Consider the following 21,733-nt stretch of genomic DNA (forward strand, 5'->3'; position numbering starts at 1 on the left):
TTCCTGGCTCTAAGCACTTCTGAAGAAAAAACACGGGTTTTCCCCCAATGGTGTAAAAACCCAAAAGCTTGTCCCACCGCCCACATCTATTTTTGGGGTGAGTGGGCAGACGCAGCCCCCTTTCCCAGCCTGAAACCCGAAACGACTTTTTCATTTTTTAAAAAGAATGCTACGTCCTCCAAACTGGGGTAGGACAAACGATTTTTTCCAGGGCTACAAACCTTAAAAGGTGGTTGGGATGGAGTGCGTTTTGGCGGGTTTTCCCTCACCATTACGCCACTTTAAAGTAAACTCGTTTTGAGTTTCACGTTTGTTTTGGGTCCACGCAGGGGAATTAGGCTCAATTTTGGGTATAGCATTTCCCCGTTTGATTGGTGCTCAGGTACGGGTGGGGTAAACCCCTCGGAGGTGCCCTTGGGTCAAGGGGGCCCCCGTTACCGCACCGGGTGAGGCAGGGGATCGGGGGAGTCGCTGAGCGCGGCGTTGTCCCTGTGAGATCTCCCCCCGCCGCGCTTTCAGTCACGGCTGTGTCACCCAAAAAAAGGGGCCGGGTTTAAAAGGGGGGCTGAGTTTGGTCATTTATTTATTTAAATTCATGTCTTTGTTAGTTGATTTAATTTAAAGGGTTAAAAATCTTTTAAATTGCTTTGGGTTCTTTTTTAAATTTAAAGGTAAAGGTTTTTTCCTCTTTCTTTTTTTATTAAAACGTACAATGTTTAATCATTTACGTATAAAGCATTCAGACATGTCTGGATTTAAACAAAAAAAAATTTTGGGTTGGGGATAAAAAAATTTTGATAAAAATTTTGCATTAAAAATGTTGGGTTAAAATATTCCAAAAAAAGACTCTTTTTATCTTTTTAGCCCAAAACCCTTGGGGGTTTTCATGTTGATAAAGGGGAAAAAACCTTTTAGGGGGGTGTTTTTTTTAAATGTTTTTTTGAAAAAAAAAAAAAATTGACTTGTGTTAAGGGACAGCTATGAAATCATTTAAAAAAAATTTTAACGGCGCATCAAATTAGTCAGACCCAAAGGGAAAAAACCACTCTAAAGTGATTCGGGGCCCTGCCCATTTTAAAATTTTTTTCCCAAAATTTTGACGAAAAAGTGAAATAAACCCTCAGCCATAGCTTTGTCCTCGGGTTTAATATGTAAACTCTGACCCCACATTCATTTTTTTCCCACCCAGGTACAAAGGGGGAAGCCCCGGAAGGAGGGGGGGCCCGGGGGGGGAGGGTTTTTTTTGGAGGGGTTCAAAGGGCCCAAAAGTGGCCACCCCCAGAGTTGTGCAAAACCATCTTGATCTAAAAAACAGAAAACCCCACCTGTTCGCGTGGGGATTGGAGACAGGCTGGTGCTGGAGCAAGTGGGGAAACCCGAAAACAGCTTTGCCCGAAATCAGCTCCATCAACGGGGTGACCACGGGTATTTGTGTGTCGACAAAAAACGACTTTTAAAATGACTTTTGACGTGATTTTTTAAAAACCTCTCCCTCTACAGGATAAATCAGGAAAAAAGGGTTCCGGGCTGAGTTTTTTGGAGTGGGTCCGTCCTTTCTTTTGTCCTTTTCCCTTTTAATTTTTTAAATCTTCTTCACTTTGATGTTTCGGGGACTAAAATTCTCTGCCCCCTAGCTTCTCAGATCACCGGGTTGCCTTTGGGGAAACAGCCTCTGAATCCAGCTTTTCTATCGGGGGTTTTGGGGAATCAAGAAATGCGCAGAAAAACAAAAGAAGGTAATAATATCCGGCCCTGTGATTTTTTATTTCTATTTGTTTGAAAGTCCCCAACCCAAAATTTAATTCTATTTGTTTCCGTTTAATGGGGTATTTTTAGTTTGGCTAAAATCTTTACCCCTGCTGATTTCTTAAGGGTCCCCCAAACAAATTTAAAATTTTTAAATAATGTAAAAAGCTCTTCTTTTTTTTTGAAAAAAATCGAGCAAACTTATTTTTTCTTCAAACAATCATTTAAAAGTTTTTTTACTTTTCTTGTAGATACACCAAAAAAATTAAATTTAATGTTGCATGAAATACGCTCACAGTTTGTTGCCCAAAAGGGTTTTAAATTGATTTTGGGTGTCTTTTTTAAAAGGGTTTAAAGGCATTTGTTAAATGACTGGTTTTTTTGTTCTTTTACTTAAAAATATGTTTATTTTATATTTTGGTAATAAAAGGGTTTTTCATTTAATTGTTTTTTCACGGTAAATGGCTCTAAATTCCATGTCTTTTCCGATTCATTGTTTTAAAAATTTTTTCTTTACGTTGTGTCGGGAAAAACATTTTGTAAAGATGGATGTTTTTGGGGAGGTAAACTGGAGATGGCCCCCGTTTTCTCTGCTTTTCCGAGCAGAGTGATGTGTGGGGCGGGTTTGTCTTTTTTGTTAAAAAATTAACCCGGCGAAAAAAACCTCCGCGCTTTGGAAGCCCCCCCCCCCCCCCCCCCCCCCCTCCCCTCTCCGGGGCCCCCTGCCCTCTAAACCGGGCCAGGCTCTCTGTGCCTCCCCTCGGCCTCTCATTACAGGCCCGTTACACCTCCATTTCCTCCATCACTGCAGGCATTTGGGCAGGACATTCCCACAGAAAAAATCGCTGGGTTTCCCCCTGGAAATCCCATATATACATGTTTTTTATCTTTCCCCTAATTAAAATTGAGCGAAGGAAGAAATGGGGGGTGGAAGGGAATTTAAATGTAAAACCTTGGTGAAGCTGGTTTATTTTCCAGGGGGGGGGACGTCCCCTGGGGGTTTTTTGTGCGCCACAACCATCCATGTTCCTGAAATTAGCGGGGAAAAGTCTCACCCACGTTTTGCCCTTTTCCCACCCACCCTAGCAGCGTATCAAAATCCTCTTTCTGTCCCCCTGTTTGGGGGCCTTCGTCGTGTCTTTTAAATAACTGAACAATGCTGAAAAGGGGAAGAGCTTTAAACCCCGCTATTTTTCCGCCCAAAAAACTTGATGTAATAAAATGACAGGGAAAACCCCTTTCTCAGGGTTCATTTTTTATTTACTCTTTTTGGAGAAAAAAAATTTGCAAAATGTTTTGGTCTTCAAAAAGAAAAAATTCAGTTTCATCAGTCCTGCATATTACCCCCCCCCGGTGGCCATTTTTTTCCTCAGTCAGGGTTGGGGGGGGCATCATTAAGGGCCCCATGATGGAGAACAGAACGGTTTCTTCCCCTTAGTGTGGGGTCTCTCCAGCCTCCCCTCCAGGAGGGAGGGATTAAAGAAGGGGGAGCGGGCTACTAAAAGGCCCCGGCAGGGTCAAGGAACACCATTTAAAAAAGAAATGTTTTCCTGCAGTGGAGTTTGGGTTTTTACGGGAGGCATTTTATTGTCTTGTTTTTTCACAAAAACCCCACAAGCATGCCGCATTGCAGGGGCATCCCCATTATGCTATCTTTGTGTCTATAACGTTTTTTTTTATGGAGTGTTTGTGTTTGGGTGGGGCATATGTCACATATTTTTTTTGTGCAAGGGGACTGACAGCACTCAAAAGTGGAAATGCAAAATTTGAAGTGGAAAAATTAAATGAGATAACAAAATGGGAAAAAAAAAAGTATGAAAAGTAGAGACAAAAAAAGGGAAATTTGTTTTGGGGGCTGAAGGGGGAATCCCAAAAATTTAAACCGACCATAAAAAAGCAAAAAAATAAGAGATTTACAAGATTACACAGTTTTTAAAATGCATTTAAAAAATTTCATGGGCAGTTATTTCCCCTTAAAATGGGTCTTTTGTGTATGTGGAGGGGTGGTGTGGTGGTTTTGGTTTTTGTGGTGATGGTAGGTTGGGGTGGGGGGTTTTTTGTTGGGTTTTTAACGTTTTTTAAATTTTTTAAATTTTTGTGAAGCACTTTGGGTTTCATTTCTTTGCTTGAAAGGTGCTATATGAATAAAATTTGATTTGATTTGATTTGATTAAATTTTTTCTGTAAAAATTTTCCCCGGGGGTCTATGGGGATTTGCTTTCCCCTTTTTGGGGGTCAGCCTCAAAAGGGGACTCGATGCACTGCAAATTTGGGCACATGGGGTTGTCGCTCAGTCCCGGGGGGAAGCTAAGGGGAAAACAATGGGAAATTTGGGGCCATGTTGTTCAGTTTTTTCCCCTGGTGTTTTGGGCGCCGTAAAGGGGGAGTAGTATACAAAAAAAATTTGTAGTTTGCTTTGTAACCTAACCCCCAGATAATCCTTTAATAAACCCCCTGTAACATATCCTTGTTCAAACTTTAGAGAAAAAAACCAGGAACCCATATCATTCTTGTGGAGTTTGTTTCAGGGAAGACAGCTGACTCATTCATTTCTACAAGGGAAAAAAAGCTGGGTCTTGATAATGTATCTGTTTTCAAGGAGGCCCCGGTTTAAAATTAATCAAGTCAAGTTTTTTTCTTTTTATATAGCCCAAAGTTACCCAAAACACCCGTGTTTCAAAGGGGTATCAGAATCAGATTTGTTGGCTTGGGGGGGGGAGTGAAAATTTCCTTCAGCCTCCCGGGGATGTTTTTGTCCCGGAGAGCTTGGCCCGCTTTTTCATTTACATTTGACCTTACTGTTCACTTAGGGGAAGGGGAAATGCTCTGTTTTGTGCCAGCTGCTCTTTTTTTTGACCAAAACATTGGCAGTTATTTTATTTGTGGGGCAACACTAGGGGTATCAATTTTCGTGTTTGACCCGTTACGGTGTCGAAACACGGAGATCCCCCTTATGTTTTATAAGTTCTTCCCCATCTCTGCCTCGTTTCCCCAAAAGATTGGGTTTTTTAAAAAAGACACCCCAAAAAGCTTTGTTTCTTAAAATGCCCCAACAGTAACATTTTTTAAATTTTAACGGGCTTTATGTTCAGTGAGTGATTTGGCCCCCAAATAACCACAGTCCAGGTCCTTTATATCAAAGGGTTCCCTGTAACCCCCTTCTACCCTCCCCCCTTTTTTTCCCCTGTCTTTTTCTCAACCCCTCTTTCCCCTTTACTTGTTTTATGTGCTGGGGCTGTTGGGGCGGTGATTTGAGCTTTTTCTTTTGTTCCTTTTTAGTTAATTTTTTTTCTTTAAAAAAATTTTACAAACCCCCCACCAGGTGGGTTCCAACCCTTCTGCCTTTTAAATTTTTTACCCCGCTGTGTTTTTAACTTGAGAATGTCTCCATTGGGTTTTTTGAATAAAGGCAAAATCAGTCCCCTTTTTCCCCTTTTTTTTTTATGGAACCGATAAAAAAAATTTTTTCCCCCTCCTGCCCGCTGTAAAACAATTTGGGACGTTCCAAAAGTGCCCCGCTTCTTCTTCAACCCCTTTTTACTCTTTGTTATTTTTTAAAATTCTGATATAAGTGATTTTTAACAGTTAAAAAATTTTTGGATGCCCTGCCCCGTTTTTTTTCCCCCTTTTGGGGTTTCCCCTAAATTGAATATTAAAATTTTTCCCGTTTTTTAAATCCCAATAGGGGATGTAATTTTTATTTTATTTGTGGGCTTTTTTTTCCCATTCAATTGGTCCCACAAAAGATGTTTTTTAAAGTTTTTTCCCTTTTCCGGGGAATTTAATGAGAAAACCCCCTGTGGGCAAAACTCTTTTTTTGGGGGCCCCTTAACCTAAAAACTTTGGGGAACCCTTTAAAATGAAATTGTAAAAACCTTTTTTTACCCGGGGGGATTTTGGTTTTGTTGGGGGGGAAATTTTTTTTTTTTTTTAAATTTTACACGGGGGGGGGGGACAGAAACTCTTTTTAAAAAATGGGGTTTGTGGGTGGGTGAGGGGGGGTTCAATTAAAAAAGGGGCTTTTTTTTTAGGGGGGTGCCCCTGGGGGGGGGGGTTTTTTTGGTACAATTTCAAATAGGGGAAACGGAAAGAAATGTTTTCTTGGTGAAATTTCCAAAATTAAAAAAATTTTAAAAATTCCTTTTTTTCTTGGGTAGAATCCCCAAACTAAAAGTTAAAGTTTTTTCAAACAACCCCCCCAAAAATTAAAAGGGTTTTTAAAAATGGGGATTTTTCCCAATCTGTGGAAACCGGCCCCCATAAAAAAGGGGTTTTAAAATCCCCCTTTTTTTGACATTAAAAAAATTTACTTTAATTTAAAGGGGGTGGGGGTTTTTTTCCAAAACCCTTTTTTTTAAAAGGCCGGTTTTAAGTAAATCAAATAGTCCAACCCAAAAGGGGGCAAAAAAAAATTTTTCCCTTTTTTTTTGGGGAACAAGGGAATAATAAATTTAAAATAAAAAATTTTCAATTTTTATTTTATTTTTTTTTTTGAAAAAAAATTTTGGGGGTTTTCCTTTTTTTAATTTAAAAAAACCCCCCAAAAAAACAAAAAAGGCCTTTAAATTTTTTTTTTTTTTTTACCTTTTTTTTTAAAAAAAAAAGGAATTTTTTTATTAAATTTGAAAATTTTGTAAAACCCCAATTTTAAAGGAAGCCCCACAAGCAATTTTTTTAAAGTTTTAAAGACAATTAGCCTTTTTGTGGGTTTGAATTTTTCACAAATGGGGGGGATTGCAGGGGGCCCCTTTCCTTGGGTGTTGTGTCCTGGGGGGGGTGTGCCCGGAATTTGTGACAACCGGCCCCTTTGGCGGGATGGGATGCCCCTAAAGAACGCCAAAGGAACTTCTTTACTGGGGGGCATACCGGGGCCCCCCCTGGTTGGGGGGTTAAAGGGGGTTGGGGGCAAACCCTTTTAAAGGGGGGTTTTTTTGGGAACAATTTAAAAAATTTTGTTGGGGGGTTAAATTTTTTTTTTAGGGGGGGGGTTTTTACCACCTTTTAAAGCTTTTTTTTCCCTTGGGGCCCCCGCATTAACAAAGCTGACCGAAAAGGGTCAGGTTTTGGGAAACTTTTGGGGTTTTAAAAAAAAGTGGAAACTTTGGGAAGGCACTGGTTTTAGTTTTTTTTTTGTAAACTTGTATATCAATTTAATTTTAATTTTTAATTCCTGTTTCCTTGTATGAATGAAGTTACCTATTACAGATGCGGGAAAAGATGCTGTTTTTTTAAGCACATTAAATTTCTTTACCTAAACACCAAACTCATTTTTTGAAATGCAAATAATGAATCTGTTAGTAAGTCAGTGTGTGTGGTCTGTGGGGGTTGTGTGTGTGTGGTGTTGTGTGTGTTTTTTGTGGTGTTTTGTTGTGTGTTGTGGTCTTTCAGGTTTTACTGTCTGTCTGCCGGGGTATTGCCCATGTTCAAAGACAAAATCTTTTGTTTAAATTTAGGGGGGTTTTTTAAAAATACTGGTTCTTTTCCCTTTTTCTAAATACGCAGCATTTCCTCATTCTTCTGGATGGAGCAACAATAAACCTGAAACAGAGGAGGGAAGAAAAGCTTATCTTTTTATATTACGACCCCTAATAAGGGTTTTTGCTTCCCTTTAAGGGAACCCCCACAAAGGGGGAAAATTTCTCAGCGGGACTTAAAAAAGTTTGCCCCAAGGTTGATGAGCACGTGCTGGACAAACGGAGGTTTAAAAAGAGTCAAAATTGGGAAACAAACCGGACCAAAGGAGCTCGCGGATCTGGGCCAAACGCTGGGAAAAATGTCTGTTTCCCCACGAGTTTTTTTCCCTAAGGGGGAGGGCGACCCCATGTTGCCTCTCTACTATCTGGACACCTGCTGAAAAAAGCTTTCCAAAGAGAGGGTAAAGGAAAAAAAACAGAGAGGCGTACTGAGCAGGAAGTGCAGAAAACTGATGGGGCCCCAAAAAAAATAAATAAAATTTAAATTTTCAAATGGTCTGTTAATGGGACTGACCCCCTTTTTGGGGGTTGTTTTAAAATTGGGGTTTGCAACTCTGTTACCACTGGCAGGAAGTTTTCAATTAATATAAAGGGATGTACACTTTTCACCCGCAAAGGTCAATCAAAAAGGGGAATTTAAAAATATAATTTTTGTTTCTTTTTGGGGGGAAATTTAAAAAAAATACAAATTTAGCATTTTTGGGGGTTTTCCCGGAAATTTTAGGCAGGGTTTTAAAGGAGAGCTCCCTGGAAACTACGCTGTTTCTGTACAAAAATGGGAAAAAAGGGGCACTGTAAGAAACTTTTAAAAAGAAAATTTTTTCCCTGAATAAAGTAACAAGATGAATTTGGGGCGAGGAAGTAGTTTTTAATGGGGAAAACGGGGAATTGAGTTTTTTTTTTTTGTTTTTGTTTTTTTTGTTTTTTTTTTTTTGTCCCGTTTCACGGGAAAAGCTGGACCTGGAGCAGCTCAAAGTCCAGGGAGTTGGAACTCCGTACCAAAAGAAGGGCACCAAACCATCTTCACTCTCATCCTGCCCACGGAGGAGGTGCAAACTAAAGGTCTGTTCCACCAAGACGGCTCTCACTCACCTGATTTTAGCCACAGATACAAATTGTTAAAAAATACTGCAGCATTGTTTTAAATGATGTGTTACTTCAAGCGCTAAAATAGTTGTCACATACTCTTTGTCCCGTGTGACTGTTTTCAGGGTGGAAAAATGCTGAAAAAAGGAAGGGGGGTGGAGGGTTTTCATCCTGACCGTGGTCAGGGGAAGCAAGGGACACGCGCAGGCCCCCAGCTCAGTTACTATTCATTTTACAGTGTTTTTGCTGGTTGCCGAAAAATTTGGATTCCCTTTTGGGAAATTTTTTCTTGGCTGCAAACGACCATAGTTAATGATCAAATGAAATTTTGCCCTTTTGTCGGTTTTGGGGGGTGAAAACACCTCTTAAAAAAATTAAAGTGCCAAAAGGGCAAAAAATTTATTTATCAAAAGGTTACAAACAAGATTGGGTTTAAAACGGTTAAATTAAAAAAGGTTGTATTTTTCAAAATAACATTTAACGGGGTTAAAAATAAAATGGTTTGACTCCGAAACCCAAAAAAAGGTTCATATTTTAAATTGAAAATGACCAGGTCATATTTTCTTAACTGAAACACATGAGTGTGATGGGAAATTTTTTTTTGAGGAGCTCTGCCTCCCTGTAGAAGGGATTCCCCCTAAGCGGGAGCTGTTGCCCCGGGGCCCGATGTTGTGCTGCAGGACTTTGATCAGGAGAGAAAAAGAAACGCTCCATCGTCGCGTCCGCCCCTCCCACGTCGACCAACCTTCCTGCGAAATCCCGCTTCAGGTGGCGTCTCCTCCAAAGGCCACCAAAAAACAAGGGCCCGGGGGTTTTAGATTGCCAGCGTACGTTTAAAAAAGAACGACTCCCCTCTTTTTAACAAGGCAGGGGAAAAAAGTGACAGACATAAAGGGGTTAATACCTTACATGGTTACAAAGTGTCATTTTTTTTCTTTTTAATCTTTGCAGATGTTTCTTTGACGTGACCCCACAGGAGGTGAGCAGATGGGTGGAGGCGAAACCCGAGTATGGAGGCATATCCGCGCCCATCCCCCTTTGCCAACAGCTACGCGCTTTCCCCTAAGGGAGCCGGGGCCCCAGGTTGAACCCCTCCATAAACCCCAAACCTTGAAAAGTTCCCCCTAAAAAGAAAAAAACATTGGGGGTTGAAAAATAGGAAAATGAATCACACACAAAATACTTTTTATAAAGTTTTATTGTTTTCCCTCTAAACCGGGGCCCCCCCCCCCTATAAAATTTGGCGCCTTTGAGGGTTATCTGGGCACCTGTTTTATAGGGAGGGTTTTGAAAAAATATTGCATATGGGGCAGGGTCCACGGGGCAGGGATGAAAAAAAAATAACCCGAATGTGTTAACGCCCCAAAACAAAAAAAATGAATTTTTTTAATTAAAAATTTTCTCGGGGGCCCGTTGTTACTTTTTTTTCAGTGTATTTTAAATTTTCGAACACTCCTTTATGTTTCAGGGGGGGTGTCATGAAGAACACAGGGGTGGGCCCCCCACAAAGTTAGGGTTCGTCATTTTAAAATGGAGAAGCCGGGGAAGTCCTGCTGCATTGTTTTAATGTCTGGAGCACCCAAAAGAAGTCACTGCTTTTCTTTTTACTTATCACCCTTTTAAATTATCCAAACCTGAATCTGGAATAAAAAGTTCTTTATACGGGGCTGTGTTTAAAAGTAGCGTAAATCTGCCGATGTGGGAAAATTTTGTAATTCCATTTCATTTTAAAATTTTATTCATTCGTTCGGATTTACTTATTTAGCGTCAATAAAAACAAAAAATTTTCTCAAGACGCTTTACAAAAAAAACCCACCCGAAAGGGGACTCATTTTATTTCCCCTTCATTTAAATTCCTAAATGCTTTATACATGTAAAAATTTTCTCAGATCCCGCCCGGGCAGGAAACAAAAAATTTCACCCTTTAAAAGTTAAAAACGTTTAAGGAAGCTAATGTGGGCACCTCAAAAATTTTTCTTTTGTTCTCAAAAATCATAATTTCAACATTAAAAAAAAAACAGTTAGCGTTCTCAATAAAACCTTTTTTGTAAAGACTACTTTAAACAAAGTACGTAAAATGGAAACTTTCCTTTATTCTTCCCTGCATGTGTCTTCCTCCGGTGACAATCTCCCCTTTTAATTTATGCGGTTAAAAAATTCCTGGAAAAGGACTGAGCACATTCTCCGTCCCTAATGTTTTTCTCAGCCCTACGACACTGCATCGGTTCGTGAGGGAAACCCCCCCTTTTAGAAAAAGCACAATAGTGCGGGGCTCCTCTGAACATCTGTCATGGTTTTTTCAAAAAGAGGTCGCCCCTTTCCCCCCCCGAGTTTTCAGGGTTTAATTTACCTTTCAGATAGAAAAACACTTTCCCCGGGGACAAGTGGCTCCTATGCTGCCCCGGCCCCCAGCCCAAACCCCAGGTCCTGCCCTTTCCCGACACGCCCGATGGGCGATGAAAAACTTTGGGGCCTGATGGGTCAGAACCTGAAACTAGGGGAGAATGACTCATCTGGTTTTGCTGTGTTCATTCGGTTTAAAAACATGTTCTTTAAGAGGGGGGGGTTTGCGAAAAGTTTGGGGGTCGCAAATTTAAATTTCTTTAAATGCACATTAACATGAATCCAACATATTTTAGTATCTTTCACTGTCCCTACTACATTTATTTATGTTTAACCCTGGATGCACACAGGTTATTATTCTTCAAAATCTTTAAAATGAAAAGTTGTAATATTTTCATATTCCAGGTATTCCTCATAAAACATGTTTGTGACATGAGGCCATTTGCATTTTTATTTATTTTTTCATTAATGGTAAAGAAAATGCAGTTTTTGTATAACTACCCCACACTCTTCCACAAGCGGGGTCAAAAATGTCCCCAAGCATTTCCTGTGGAATCTTCTATGAACCTTCAATTCTTAGCAACTGACTGCCCCACTTACACATCTGCTGTCAGCAGCCTCATCAACCAGGGGGTCATTTTTACACAGCAACATACACGTGAGTATTATCTCCATTTATGAACCTGTTTTTCATTGACACATTATAATGTGTGATCAAATTAGTGATGAAATGTATGAAATGTGTGATCAGATTAGCCTACTTTGTTGTTAGCTAACAGTGTTGTATTTAGGTAGGTAACACAGTATTGTGTGAGCTAACAGTATTGGCTAATGTTATATTAGCTAGTTTTTTGGATATGACTTATAGTTTTCTGTGCATTTCAAACATTGTTTCCTATCTAATGTTTTTTTATTTATTTATTTATTTATCTAAAGTAACATGGCTAGGATTCCTGTGGACCTTGCCTACAAATGATCCAGGACGGACAGGATGAAGAGCCCATCGGAGGCACTGACTCAGAATCTGACATCTTAGATGTAGAGGACCCAGACTATTGTCCCCCCACTGTACAAGGCCAGTCAGACACAGAGGAGTCCTCTGAAGAGGAAATGGATATTGTGTTCAACAGAATGAGCCGCAAGGGCTCTTACTGGGCAGAGTTACCTCCAAGCCAGGCTGAAACACCAAGCCACAATATTCTAAGTAGTCGGCCAGGGCCCGCACCTGGGTTTAGTACTGTCTCCCCAGTAGATGCATGGAAGCTGTTCATATCTGATAATAGGGTTAGGGTTAGACAGCGTTAGTCAGTGTTATGGTCTCCGGACCAGTTCAATGTTCTCTGTTCGTCCTCCGGACATAGGGACACACAAACATGTTTTAATGTTTTAACTGATTGATTGATTGTTAAGTGCTAAAATGTGAATGAAAAGTAAAAAATGTGCATGTAAAAAATGAAATGACTTTTTTGTTTGAACAAAATATATCATCTCTAACCAAAATGAGAGAAATGTCTTTAATTTATTGCAAAAACTCATTGATTTTAATTGGGGTCATTTTTGACACCACTTGTGAAAGAGTGGGGTAGTGATACAAAAACTGTAATTTTTTTTAAATTAATGAAAAAATAAATAAAAATGCAAATGGCCTTATGTCACAAACATGTTTTATGAGGAATATCTGGAATATGAAAATATTACAACCCTTTGTTTTAAAGATTTTGAAGAATAACAAACCAGTTAATTGCAAAAACGCACTGAAACCCACTCGCGGAAGAGTGTAGGTATCGGTAGGTTGTGCATCCAAGGGTCAAATGTAAAGGTATGTGTGTTTATGGCAGTTGCACGGCCACCCTGCTGTTGCACATGTTTGAAATTTGAAGATGTATTATTTGAATATCTTAATATTGAAGGCAGAATGATAATAATGATGTATATTTATAAACAAGACTAAGCCGAGCTTAATATGGGATGCACATCGTAGGGGATCCCTACCTAATGTCTACATCACTTTGGGGTGCTTGGCTTGAAAAAACATTGAAGACCCCTGTTCTAAATGGCTTTGTTTTTGTCTGAACTAGCTCAACTGGACGATGAGCTTCGGAAAGTTTTGAAAGTACGGAGGGAAAGTTTCTACACTGCTTCTGATGAGGAGGACGGGTCTCGGTATGTGAATCACAAATCCCTCAGATCAGCGGACTACAACCACAACAGGAGACCTATTGATTGACAAAGTTAAATAAATAATAAATAAATAATTTAAATAAGAAAAAAATAAATATAAAACCCTGTGAGAGACTCTAAGAAAGGAGATCATATTAGAACTACATGATGCGGAGGTTTCTGCTTTATTGCTGCCCTGGACACAGAGCATGCTGCTCGGAGTGATGTTGCTCGAGACTGTCTTGTATTCACTAACACTCAGTTCTGTCAAAAACTTTGTGACCCGAGGATGCATCAAAAATAACTACAGGCGATCCTTTAAGCAACAGGAAAGTCTTTTCTAAACATCTCCGCACTCGGATACGTCAGCGGTAAGTTTGAAGCGTCTGGCGCTGCTGAGGAAAAGTTTCAGAAGTCCCGTTTTGAAATATTTCACTCGACAGTTGAGAGCTGTGATGCTGTGATGGAAACATCAAGTGTATAGTCTTGAATATCTGTAACAGATTTGATGAATTTGAACATGGCCAGACTCCCGCCTGACTCTCACACTCCATCACAACATGAACTCCTTCACCACTTTCTGAATGATGGACTGTTTACACACCACTGCTTTAAGCTTGATCGTGTTACGCTGTAAAGAGCTTCTTGTGTTGAATATGTATCGATTCGTGATTAAATTTCCTGGAGAAAAAAGAAATGTGTCCAAAGATGAGACGGGGACTGAGGCACTGCCAAAACTATATCTTGTCACAGCGGACCAAGTCTGCTAGGTTTTCCAGTTTTCACACAGTATTTGTGATCATTGCTCATTACTGCACATATCATGGAAGCTTCTTCTTTTCATAACAGTGTGATGCCACTGTAAACTCTAAAAACATTTGTACAGAATAAAACACAAACAAGGATGATCATTACTCTTTATTTTTCCACACTTAGGAGTAAGCCAACATAAATGTTATAATCATATTTTTATAAGTTATTTCGTTAAGATTGTATTTTCTTATTCTTCATCATTATAATGGATTATGTTATAGGTTTAAGGATCATTTGTCACTCAATAAAGACAGCAAGACTGTGAAAAATATTCATTAAAAAAAGAAAAACAAAGACTTTCCCTTTTGTCTCCCTCTTTTACTGTTTCAGCGTACCTGTTTCTACCTCTTTCTCTTTCCCGCCAGCTTCACGTTTCCTATATTCAGGTCCTTTTACACTCTGTTGTAGCAGCCTTTGTGTGAGAAAGACAAATAAAATATCTGTAATAACTTAGCATCTCCAGGATTTAAAAAATAAAACAGAATAAATTAAGATGATTGTTCCCCGATGAAGACCCGCCTCCGCTGCTCCTGCTTAGTGTTACATTACTTCTCGGTGAGCGACAGCTGCAGGATCCTCTCCAGCTCCTCCTCTTCCTCCTTCTGCTTCCTGTGGCCCAATCAGAAACAAAGCTCATTGGCCCAAACAATGACATAGTTTCACATATCATAGTTTTACAATGCCCGGTATTTCCAGGAATGTGTTGTCTTAGTTTTATGCCTGGGCGGTTATATGGGATCATCTGACCGTTTGTTGTACATGGATATGGGATGTTTACTTCTTTATCTGACACAGTGGTCCCTCCTCACTGAGTGACCTTATTAAGACTCTCCAGATGTAGCCAGAAAATACTAAAAATACTTTGACAGCAGAACTATACAATGATCAAGCATAACATTATGACCACCTTCCTAATACTGTGTAGTAGTAGACTCATCAGAGAGTGATGGGTGAAGGTGTCCTGTGGTGTCTGAAAACATAATGACGTTAGTGGGTTTGAGGAGAGGGGCCTCTATGGATCATCCCACAGATTCTACATCAGTTTGAGATCTAGTGAATTTGGAGGCCTTGTGTTCTTTTTCATTATTTTTTAGCTGTTCCTCAACTGTTTTTGTGTGTGTATCAGGCTGCATCCTGCTGGGGATGACTGCACCCATCAAGGAGTGTCATTGCTATGGGGTGGGGGTGTTTGGTCTGATCTAGGTGCGTGGTGAATGTCCATGTAACATCCAAAAGTTTCTCAGCAGAACACTGATGGTCGATGTTATTTACTTCTCCTGTCTGTGGTCATAATGTTATGCCTGGTCGCTTTAAGTCAACATTAACACCAGCAGAAATGAAACCCCAGCAGCTAAAAAGCCGATGCAGTTGGTTGTTAGTACATGAACATCTGGCCACAGCGACACACTGAGGTGACTGATGCCAAGGAAGCTGAAAATTACCCCAAAAAAAATAAACATGATGGTGGTCACAGGTATAGGACTTTATTAAATAGAAAGCTAAAAAAAATACGTGCTGTAAAGCTAAAATGGCCTACCACTAGGCACCGGCATCTCAACAGATGAGATCCACCAACTTCCTGACCTCGAAACGAGGCTGTAACATCAGTATTTGCGCTATTTCCTCTTGCCCTCTGAGTTTCATCCTTATCTGCTCAGTGAAGACTCCCTAGAGCAGATGCTAATGGATAGCATGCTAACACAGCTTTACACTGAATTTGCATGTTGTAGTTTGTCCGTTCCAGTTCTTTGACCCACATATAGACCAGATAAATAATGGGGGAAACTAATAATAATACAGGGTTCATTTCAAATTACAATCTGTTCAAGCCACTGAAGCTAAATCATACACAAAATTATGTGCGCAGAGTAATGGCTGACAAACTTCAGCCATTACTTCACTTCAGGTTTATCTTAGTGGTAAGATTAGTAATTTTTAGACAAGGAGTCTTTGCTTCAGTACACAGGACCGGCTTCAGTGAACAGACAAAATAAAAATGATGATAGCAATGATGCTCTCCTGGGGGCAGATCCGGAGGAGAGTTCCCTCTAGCTACACAATTTCCCATTATTCATCCCCAGCCACAGATTAAAGGGTTGTTACTCAAATAACGGGAAGCAACACGTTCAGGTGACACCAACAGACACCCTACAGTCTCACAAAAAAAATCTCTCAATTTTTCTCAAAAAACCCTCAGGCCGCCTCCGGCAAATCAACGCACGCATCCGCCCTCACCTGTCCATCTCCTCCTGCTCCCTGCACGACAGCTCCATGGCAATACGCAGCTGCTCATCGAAGCTCGATGCCACGCCGAAGTGTCCGGACAGCCGCGGATCAGTCACCGCGCTGTAGGAGAGAGGGGAGTTGGCAGTGGGGTCTGACGGGGAGACGGAGGAGGGCTGGCTCGGGTCCGCCATGTCTTCTCCCTCTCTGCTGGCCAGCGAGATGGACAGGGACTCCTGGATCGCCCTGAGACAAGCACAGAAACGAGGATCTTAATCTGGAGTATGTTTAAAGAAAGGAGGGTTTCTTTACAGATAGTGTCACTGCTGGGCTTCATTAAGGGATAAACGAGAGAGCTTCTGTTCTCAAGAGAAGCCAGAAAGAAAAGACTAATCACTGAACTCTATTTAGAGATGTTTAATTAAATTACTTCTCAAGCCAGAGGATTCCCTGATTAAAAAAAGATACGCAGAAGTGATTTAATGCAAACTCTGATTAAGCTTTTTCTTGTTCTTATCTCACGCTATTGACAATCAAAATGTGACTTAGCTATTTTTTTTTGCACTTTATTGATAGATAACCTAGTCTTCTCTCAAGTTTGAGCAGTCTGAATATATCTCCGAGGGTGAACTCACCTCTCCAGCTGAGAGTCTTCCTCATACAGTGGAGACGGAGGCACCGGGCGGCTGTTGGTCAGCGCCTCCCAGATGGTCACCTAAAAGCACAGGGGCTGACTGGTTTTAGATGTAAGGGAAACCTATATAGGGGCTTTTAAATTATTCACTGTGGCATGAATTTTACATGCGTGTGGAGACAACATGCGCCAAAAACACATCCACAACGAAAGCAAATGGTCGGCGACAACAGTATATTCCCTCAACGGGGGTCGTGGATGTTTTTAATGAACAACAAAAGTGAGACTGATCATCTTTTACGCGTGTCAAAATATGATGTGAGGCGCAAAAAAAAAATGAAGGGGGTGGGGAGGACGGGAAAGACAAACCGATTTTGAAAAAGGGAAAGAAACGATGACAGAGTAAAAATGAAACGCGATGCCAGCGTGTCAGGAGAAATTCGATCGTGAGTCTGATTTCCGACACAAACTGAAGTGTTTTAATCTTTGCCCGAGACTGATTATCCACTAGGCTTGGCTCGTACCTGGTCGCTCTCTGTGCCAGCATCCAGAAGGCTCTGCTGGATGGCGAACTGCAGCAGGTTGTCATCCTCATCCCTCATCGGCTCGCTGCGACCCGGGCCGAGCGTGGTGTAGTCCGGGGGGGGCTCAAACACTGAGGGGTCCACCTCACAGTGGAAGGGGGGGGTAGCCTGACCTGAGGAAAAAATGAGCCGCATTATAATAAGGCATTATTGTGCATTTTGTAGAAAACCTCGTCCCTAGGTATGAGATTTTTAGATTTCTACTCATCGGAGGTCAGTGTGAGGAGCCAGAAACTGGAGGACGTTGGACTTCTTTGTCATTAAAACATATCGTGTTCAGGTAAATGATTTTCTTTTTGTGTGTGTGTGTGTGTGTGTGTGTGTGGAGTCAGTTGTTACCAGCTTCTTCGGAGCTCTCTGGTTTGTGTACCGTCACCGAGCTGACCGGCTCGTCGCAGCCGCACAGGTTGCTGAACGTCACTCTGGCATTCAACACGTGAAACAGGGGAATCTCTGAGAGACAGAGAGGAAGTTCAGAGATGCTGTGGACTAATAAACTGTCAGCCAATATCTGAGTGACGCTTCAGAGACATCACACATGTTCAAAGCTGCTAGTTCAATGGTGTGACGGTGTATAAACATTAGTATAAACCAGGCACAAAGATGTCTCCAGATTAAATCTCTGGTCAAGTTATTTCAGTTCTACAATGAGCAAAGCAGGAGAACAAGTCTAGTCCAGACTTATAGATACAGACCAACAATCCTTAAGCTGATGGGGACACATTGTTTAGTTAAATATAGTTTCCCATGTCTTATCCAAAGAGGGCCATCTCACCTATCTTGACAGGGAAGCCTGGTGGCAGGCGCAGGGTGATGAAGTCACGTAGCTTGGCAAAGTGGGCGTTGGAGATGGCCATGAGGTCTATGATGGGTGTGACCTGCTCGGCCAGGGACAGAGGATGAGCCTCACTCAGCCACAGCGTCGCTTTAAACCTGGAAGAGGAGAAAGAACACATTGCACAACTCTCTTCTTGACCCAAATTTTCTAAAATCCTCCGTGTCCATCGAATGCTGTCACAGACGAGGCTGGACAAGGCCCTGCCTGTACTGTACCTCTGCACTTTGCTCGTCAGCTCTATGGGACGTCCGATGTCTCGGCCGTTCAGGTTGAACTCGGGGTCGAAGTATTCCTCAGCTGTGATGGCTGTGGGGTTGTGAGGACTGGCACACTGGGACACGTTGCTCTGAAAGGAACACGAAGGGAGAGTTTTACGTAACGATGTTCATCAAGGGAGGCTGCAGGTGGCGTGGGCGGAGTGTGTGGACGTGATGCCCCGTGGAGATTTTTACCCCGTTGTGAGCTGTATGTTGTTCGGCGATCCCCAGGAAAGACTGCAGAGGAGTCTTTGAGCCTGAGAGGAAAGAAGAAACAGAGATCATCCCCATTTATTCATTTTACTCAATATGGTCTGATTGGGGAGAGCAGAAGGTATAACAGCTTTTCTTAACACAACAGCCCTTTTCTTAACAACATTGTAATACACTAAAGACTAGTGGGCCATTTTATGTGCTGTAATTTTCCAGCCCAATGATGATGATTGTGAGACGTTACGCCCTGGTTTCTCCAAACAGTTAAAGTACACATTGTAGACTTTCAACGCGGGCGTAGATGTGTTCACCTTTGCTTCTTGACTTGTCCTGGTCTGACAGATGCTCTGTCCTTGACCGCGTTACTAGCTCCACATTGGTAGCACTGTAAACCTGGACATAACAACACATAAAGGAAAAACACACGACTTTAACTTCAGCGTTGCAAAAAAAAGCAGCAAACAGCATTTTATCAGGGATATATCACTCTCACTGTGTGATTAAAAAAACAACAACCTTGTAGCCCTAAAATATTTATGTCCAAAAACATTGTGAAACACTAAAGCAAACATATTGTTTCTTTCATACATTTGGCTAAAATGCATTCTGTTTTCAGAGGAGCGAGGCCGGCTCTGCGGGGTTGCTTACCTTGGCTTCATACCCACTGACGACCTCACTCTTCTCAGAACGCCAGCCCCAGATCCCAGATTTATTCCTAAAAAGCAAAGAGAAACACTAAGTGGTCCATCCATGCGCAGATGTTTTGGAAACATAATGTGTTGAAATACTTATGAGCGAGTTAGCAATGAATCATAACATTATCAAGTGAATAACACTGATGAAACCTGTCCAGTGCTGCAAGAGCATACCATGGGCTCATGAGGATCAGAACTGCCCCATGGCGCACTACATCACTACATTTAACAAGATAATCAATGTTATTCACTTGTCTGGCAGGCTGATCAGTGTATCTATAACTTGCAGCCACAAATAAATAAAGTGTAATATGTCCAATAAGTGCTTGTTACCGCTCAAAGGCGATGTTGCGTGTGTTGAGGTGCGTGGAGACGATGGGCGACGTGAGCCTCTGGGCCGTGTTTTCTTGCGATGGCTGCATGGCTGCCAGGAGGGAGGGCGCATCACGAGGGGACAACACAAGCGGCTCTGTGTACACCACCTGCTTCTCATGGTCCACCTCCATAACCACTGCCCCGTCATCTAAGAGGAGAAGGACAGGGAGGACAAACAGGTTAACCGGGATCATCCTGGGACGTATGAACCTCAGTCGGGCATGTAAATGGGGATAATACTGACTGACTAAAAGCCATCAAATGCTTCATTATGTGGTTATTTAAGCCTCCAGCAGAGATGTGTTTCTGATAGCAGGTCTAAGTCAGGAGAAATCTGCATGTCAAGGTGCAAACATCCGGGTTGTACAAATTGATGCTGGCATCAGGAGCATGCGGCACACACACACCTCCTCCCTTGAAAATGTAGCTACGTCGTCCTTTCAGCCAAGTCATGTGTTCGAAGCCTAGAAGGGTAGTGTCCACACGGAGGCACGAGCCGCTCTTCCACACCCGGTAAATGTCGCTGGGGCAAACTTTTGACACCAAAGGCACTGAGGGGAGAGTTTAGGAAGAGGAGAGGTATTTTAGAAACAAGCAATCCAGACACAAGGAGTAGTCCTGTCGAACAGGGTACACATAAAACCTTATGGAGACCCTCAGTCATTTGCTGTGTATTACATTTCGAAATCATCCCCACCTCTCCTTTCTCGTGTTTGGGTCGGTTTGGACTGAACAGTCACTTTTCTCTCATGGTCCACTGAGCAACATATGCTGTTGTGGGAGCTGTCCAGCTACCGTGGTGCTGAAACTGACCTCTGTGAAAACACATTAATGAAACAAACTCACCCCAACTGGTGAACTCCCACTTCATCTCCACATAGAAGTCCCGTGCCTGGAAGAGACAGAGAAACCTTTTTTTTTTTGGTACTTCAACAAAGGCAAAGACCTACCAAGAAGGACACCTTACGACAAATCCACAACAGCTCATTGACGAACAGTTGAGGATTTGTTTCTCAGTTCAGCAGCTCAGATGTTAGAACCAGAGGCTTACAGTTCCCAATCATATGGTTATACCTGTCTTAGTTTGCTGAGCAGCTCTGGGATTCCTGCCAGTCTCTCTGTGGCCCGCTTGAAGTCTCTGTACTGGAGCACCAGCTGCACTAGCTCAGGGTCTCCGGTGCTCACCGCCTCCTGCAAGACTGAAACATACATCCACATTTAGTGACACCTCGGCAGGGGTTCGGCACGAAGCTGAGAGCCAACAGCAGACCACTCACTGGTCCAGCCTTGTCCATTGCAGTGTGTCGGGTCTGCAGTGTGTCTGAGCAGCACTCGGGTCGACTCCAGGTGGCCCAGACACACGGCCAGCTCCAGCGGGGTGCGCCCCCTCGGATCCAAGCGCTCCGCATCCTGCTGCGGAACCATGTACACAATCGGGCATCAGCGCAATGCAGTGCGACACAGCAAAATGCATCCGTTATAAGACCCCGACCGACCTCCAGCCTCCGCACTCGCTCACCTCTTTCTTCTGCAGCTCTCGATCTAGTTCCAGGTACTGATTGTTCCACACCAGTAAATGCAAAGGGAACGCTTCCAGGGCCATGGTCGCCGTCAGCCTCCAGATCTGTGCAGAGACCCCAGCACACCGAGCGTCCTCCTCCGATGATCTGCACAGCTGGCTAGCTATGTAGCTCCAACAGTGAACTGATAAACTCAGTTCACTGGAGAAACTTGACACTAACCGAGTCTATTCTAGTGGGCGACGTTAGGCAGCAAGTGAACTAGAATAATGTGCGTGCCTGTTTAAATTAGTGGGCTGAGTTAGCCTAGCCGAGCTAACTCAGCCCACTAATCTGATGTAGGTCCGCTCATTGTTCTCTGGTCTTTTTTTTTTTTTTTTTTTTTACAATGATATTCCTGAACAAATGTGTAATCGCCGACTGATGAAGTTAGCTAGCCTCCCTCCTCTCTGCTGCTGCTGCCACCATCGCCCGTTTCTATCGCAGGGCTGCAACCGCCTGCCAAAATAAAGCGAGATAGATACGGCCTCTTCCCAGTTTCACATCCAGGTCACTCGAGTTGAAGGCATCTGAAAAGATGCGGACAGATTCCGCCGATAGCACCAAGTCCTAGCCGGCTAAGCACGTCCGCCAGTCCCCATACAAATCTGTGTATATTCCGGATGTGCTACAACGCGCATCAACAGCTGCAGCAGCGGTGTTTATTTATTTTGGTCCCACTTTATTTCCAGGTTACGGGCGGGATGCTGGGTGGAGCCAGGGTGGAGCGGAT

General features: G+C 42.3%; 1 protein-coding gene across 2 annotated transcripts; it reads right to left on the reverse strand.

Annotated features, from left to right (window-relative positions):
• Nucleotides 1-13,712: 13,712 nt before the first annotated feature.
• ankrd13d (ankyrin repeat domain 13 family, member D) lies at nucleotides 13,713-21,675 on the reverse strand. Of its 2 annotated transcripts, none has more exons than XM_047585040.1 (16): nucleotides 20,961-21,675; nucleotides 20,719-20,851; nucleotides 20,516-20,640; nucleotides 20,288-20,333; nucleotides 19,849-19,992; nucleotides 19,400-19,589; nucleotides 19,020-19,086; nucleotides 18,683-18,764; nucleotides 18,354-18,415; nucleotides 18,117-18,247; nucleotides 17,839-17,996; nucleotides 17,403-17,516; nucleotides 17,004-17,176; nucleotides 16,481-16,560; nucleotides 15,858-16,091; nucleotides 13,713-14,231 (listed from the first exon to the last, which is right to left on the reverse strand). In XM_047585040.1, exons 1-16 carry the CDS (start codon nucleotides 21,042-21,044, stop codon nucleotides 14,168-14,170), a joined length of 1,887 nt encoding a protein of 628 aa, XP_047440996.1. In that variant the 5' UTR covers nucleotides 21,045-21,675; the 3' UTR covers nucleotides 13,713-14,167. The 2 variants fall into 2 exon arrangements, with proteins under 2 accessions (XP_047440996.1, XP_047440994.1); XM_047585038.1 differs by having other exon boundaries at nucleotides 20,719-20,854.
• Nucleotides 21,676-21,733: the final 58 nt, after the last annotated feature.

The sequence above is a fragment of the Mugil cephalus genome, chromosome 5 (assembly GCF_022458985.1).
Source record: "Mugil cephalus isolate CIBA_MC_2020 chromosome 5, CIBA_Mcephalus_1.1, whole genome shotgun sequence".
NCBI lineage: Eukaryota > Metazoa > Chordata > Actinopteri > Mugiliformes > Mugilidae > Mugil > Mugil cephalus.

What these genes read in the sequence shown, in the direction of transcription:
- ankrd13d (XM_047585038.1), bottom strand. Translation starts at nt 21,044, where the DNA reads ATGGCCCTGGAAGCGTTCCCTTTGCATTTACTGGTGTGGAACAATCAG. An exon ending in CTGACGAGCAAAGTGCAGAG is followed by an intron (nt 17,997 to 18,116) that starts GTACAGTACAGG and finishes CTCCTCTTCCAG; the next exon opens with GTTTAAAGCGACGCTGTGGC. An exon ending in AGAGAGCTCCGAAGAAGCTG is followed by an intron (nt 17,177 to 17,402) that starts GTAACAACTGAC and finishes TTTTTTCCTCAG; the next exon opens with GTCAGGCTACCCCCCCCTTC.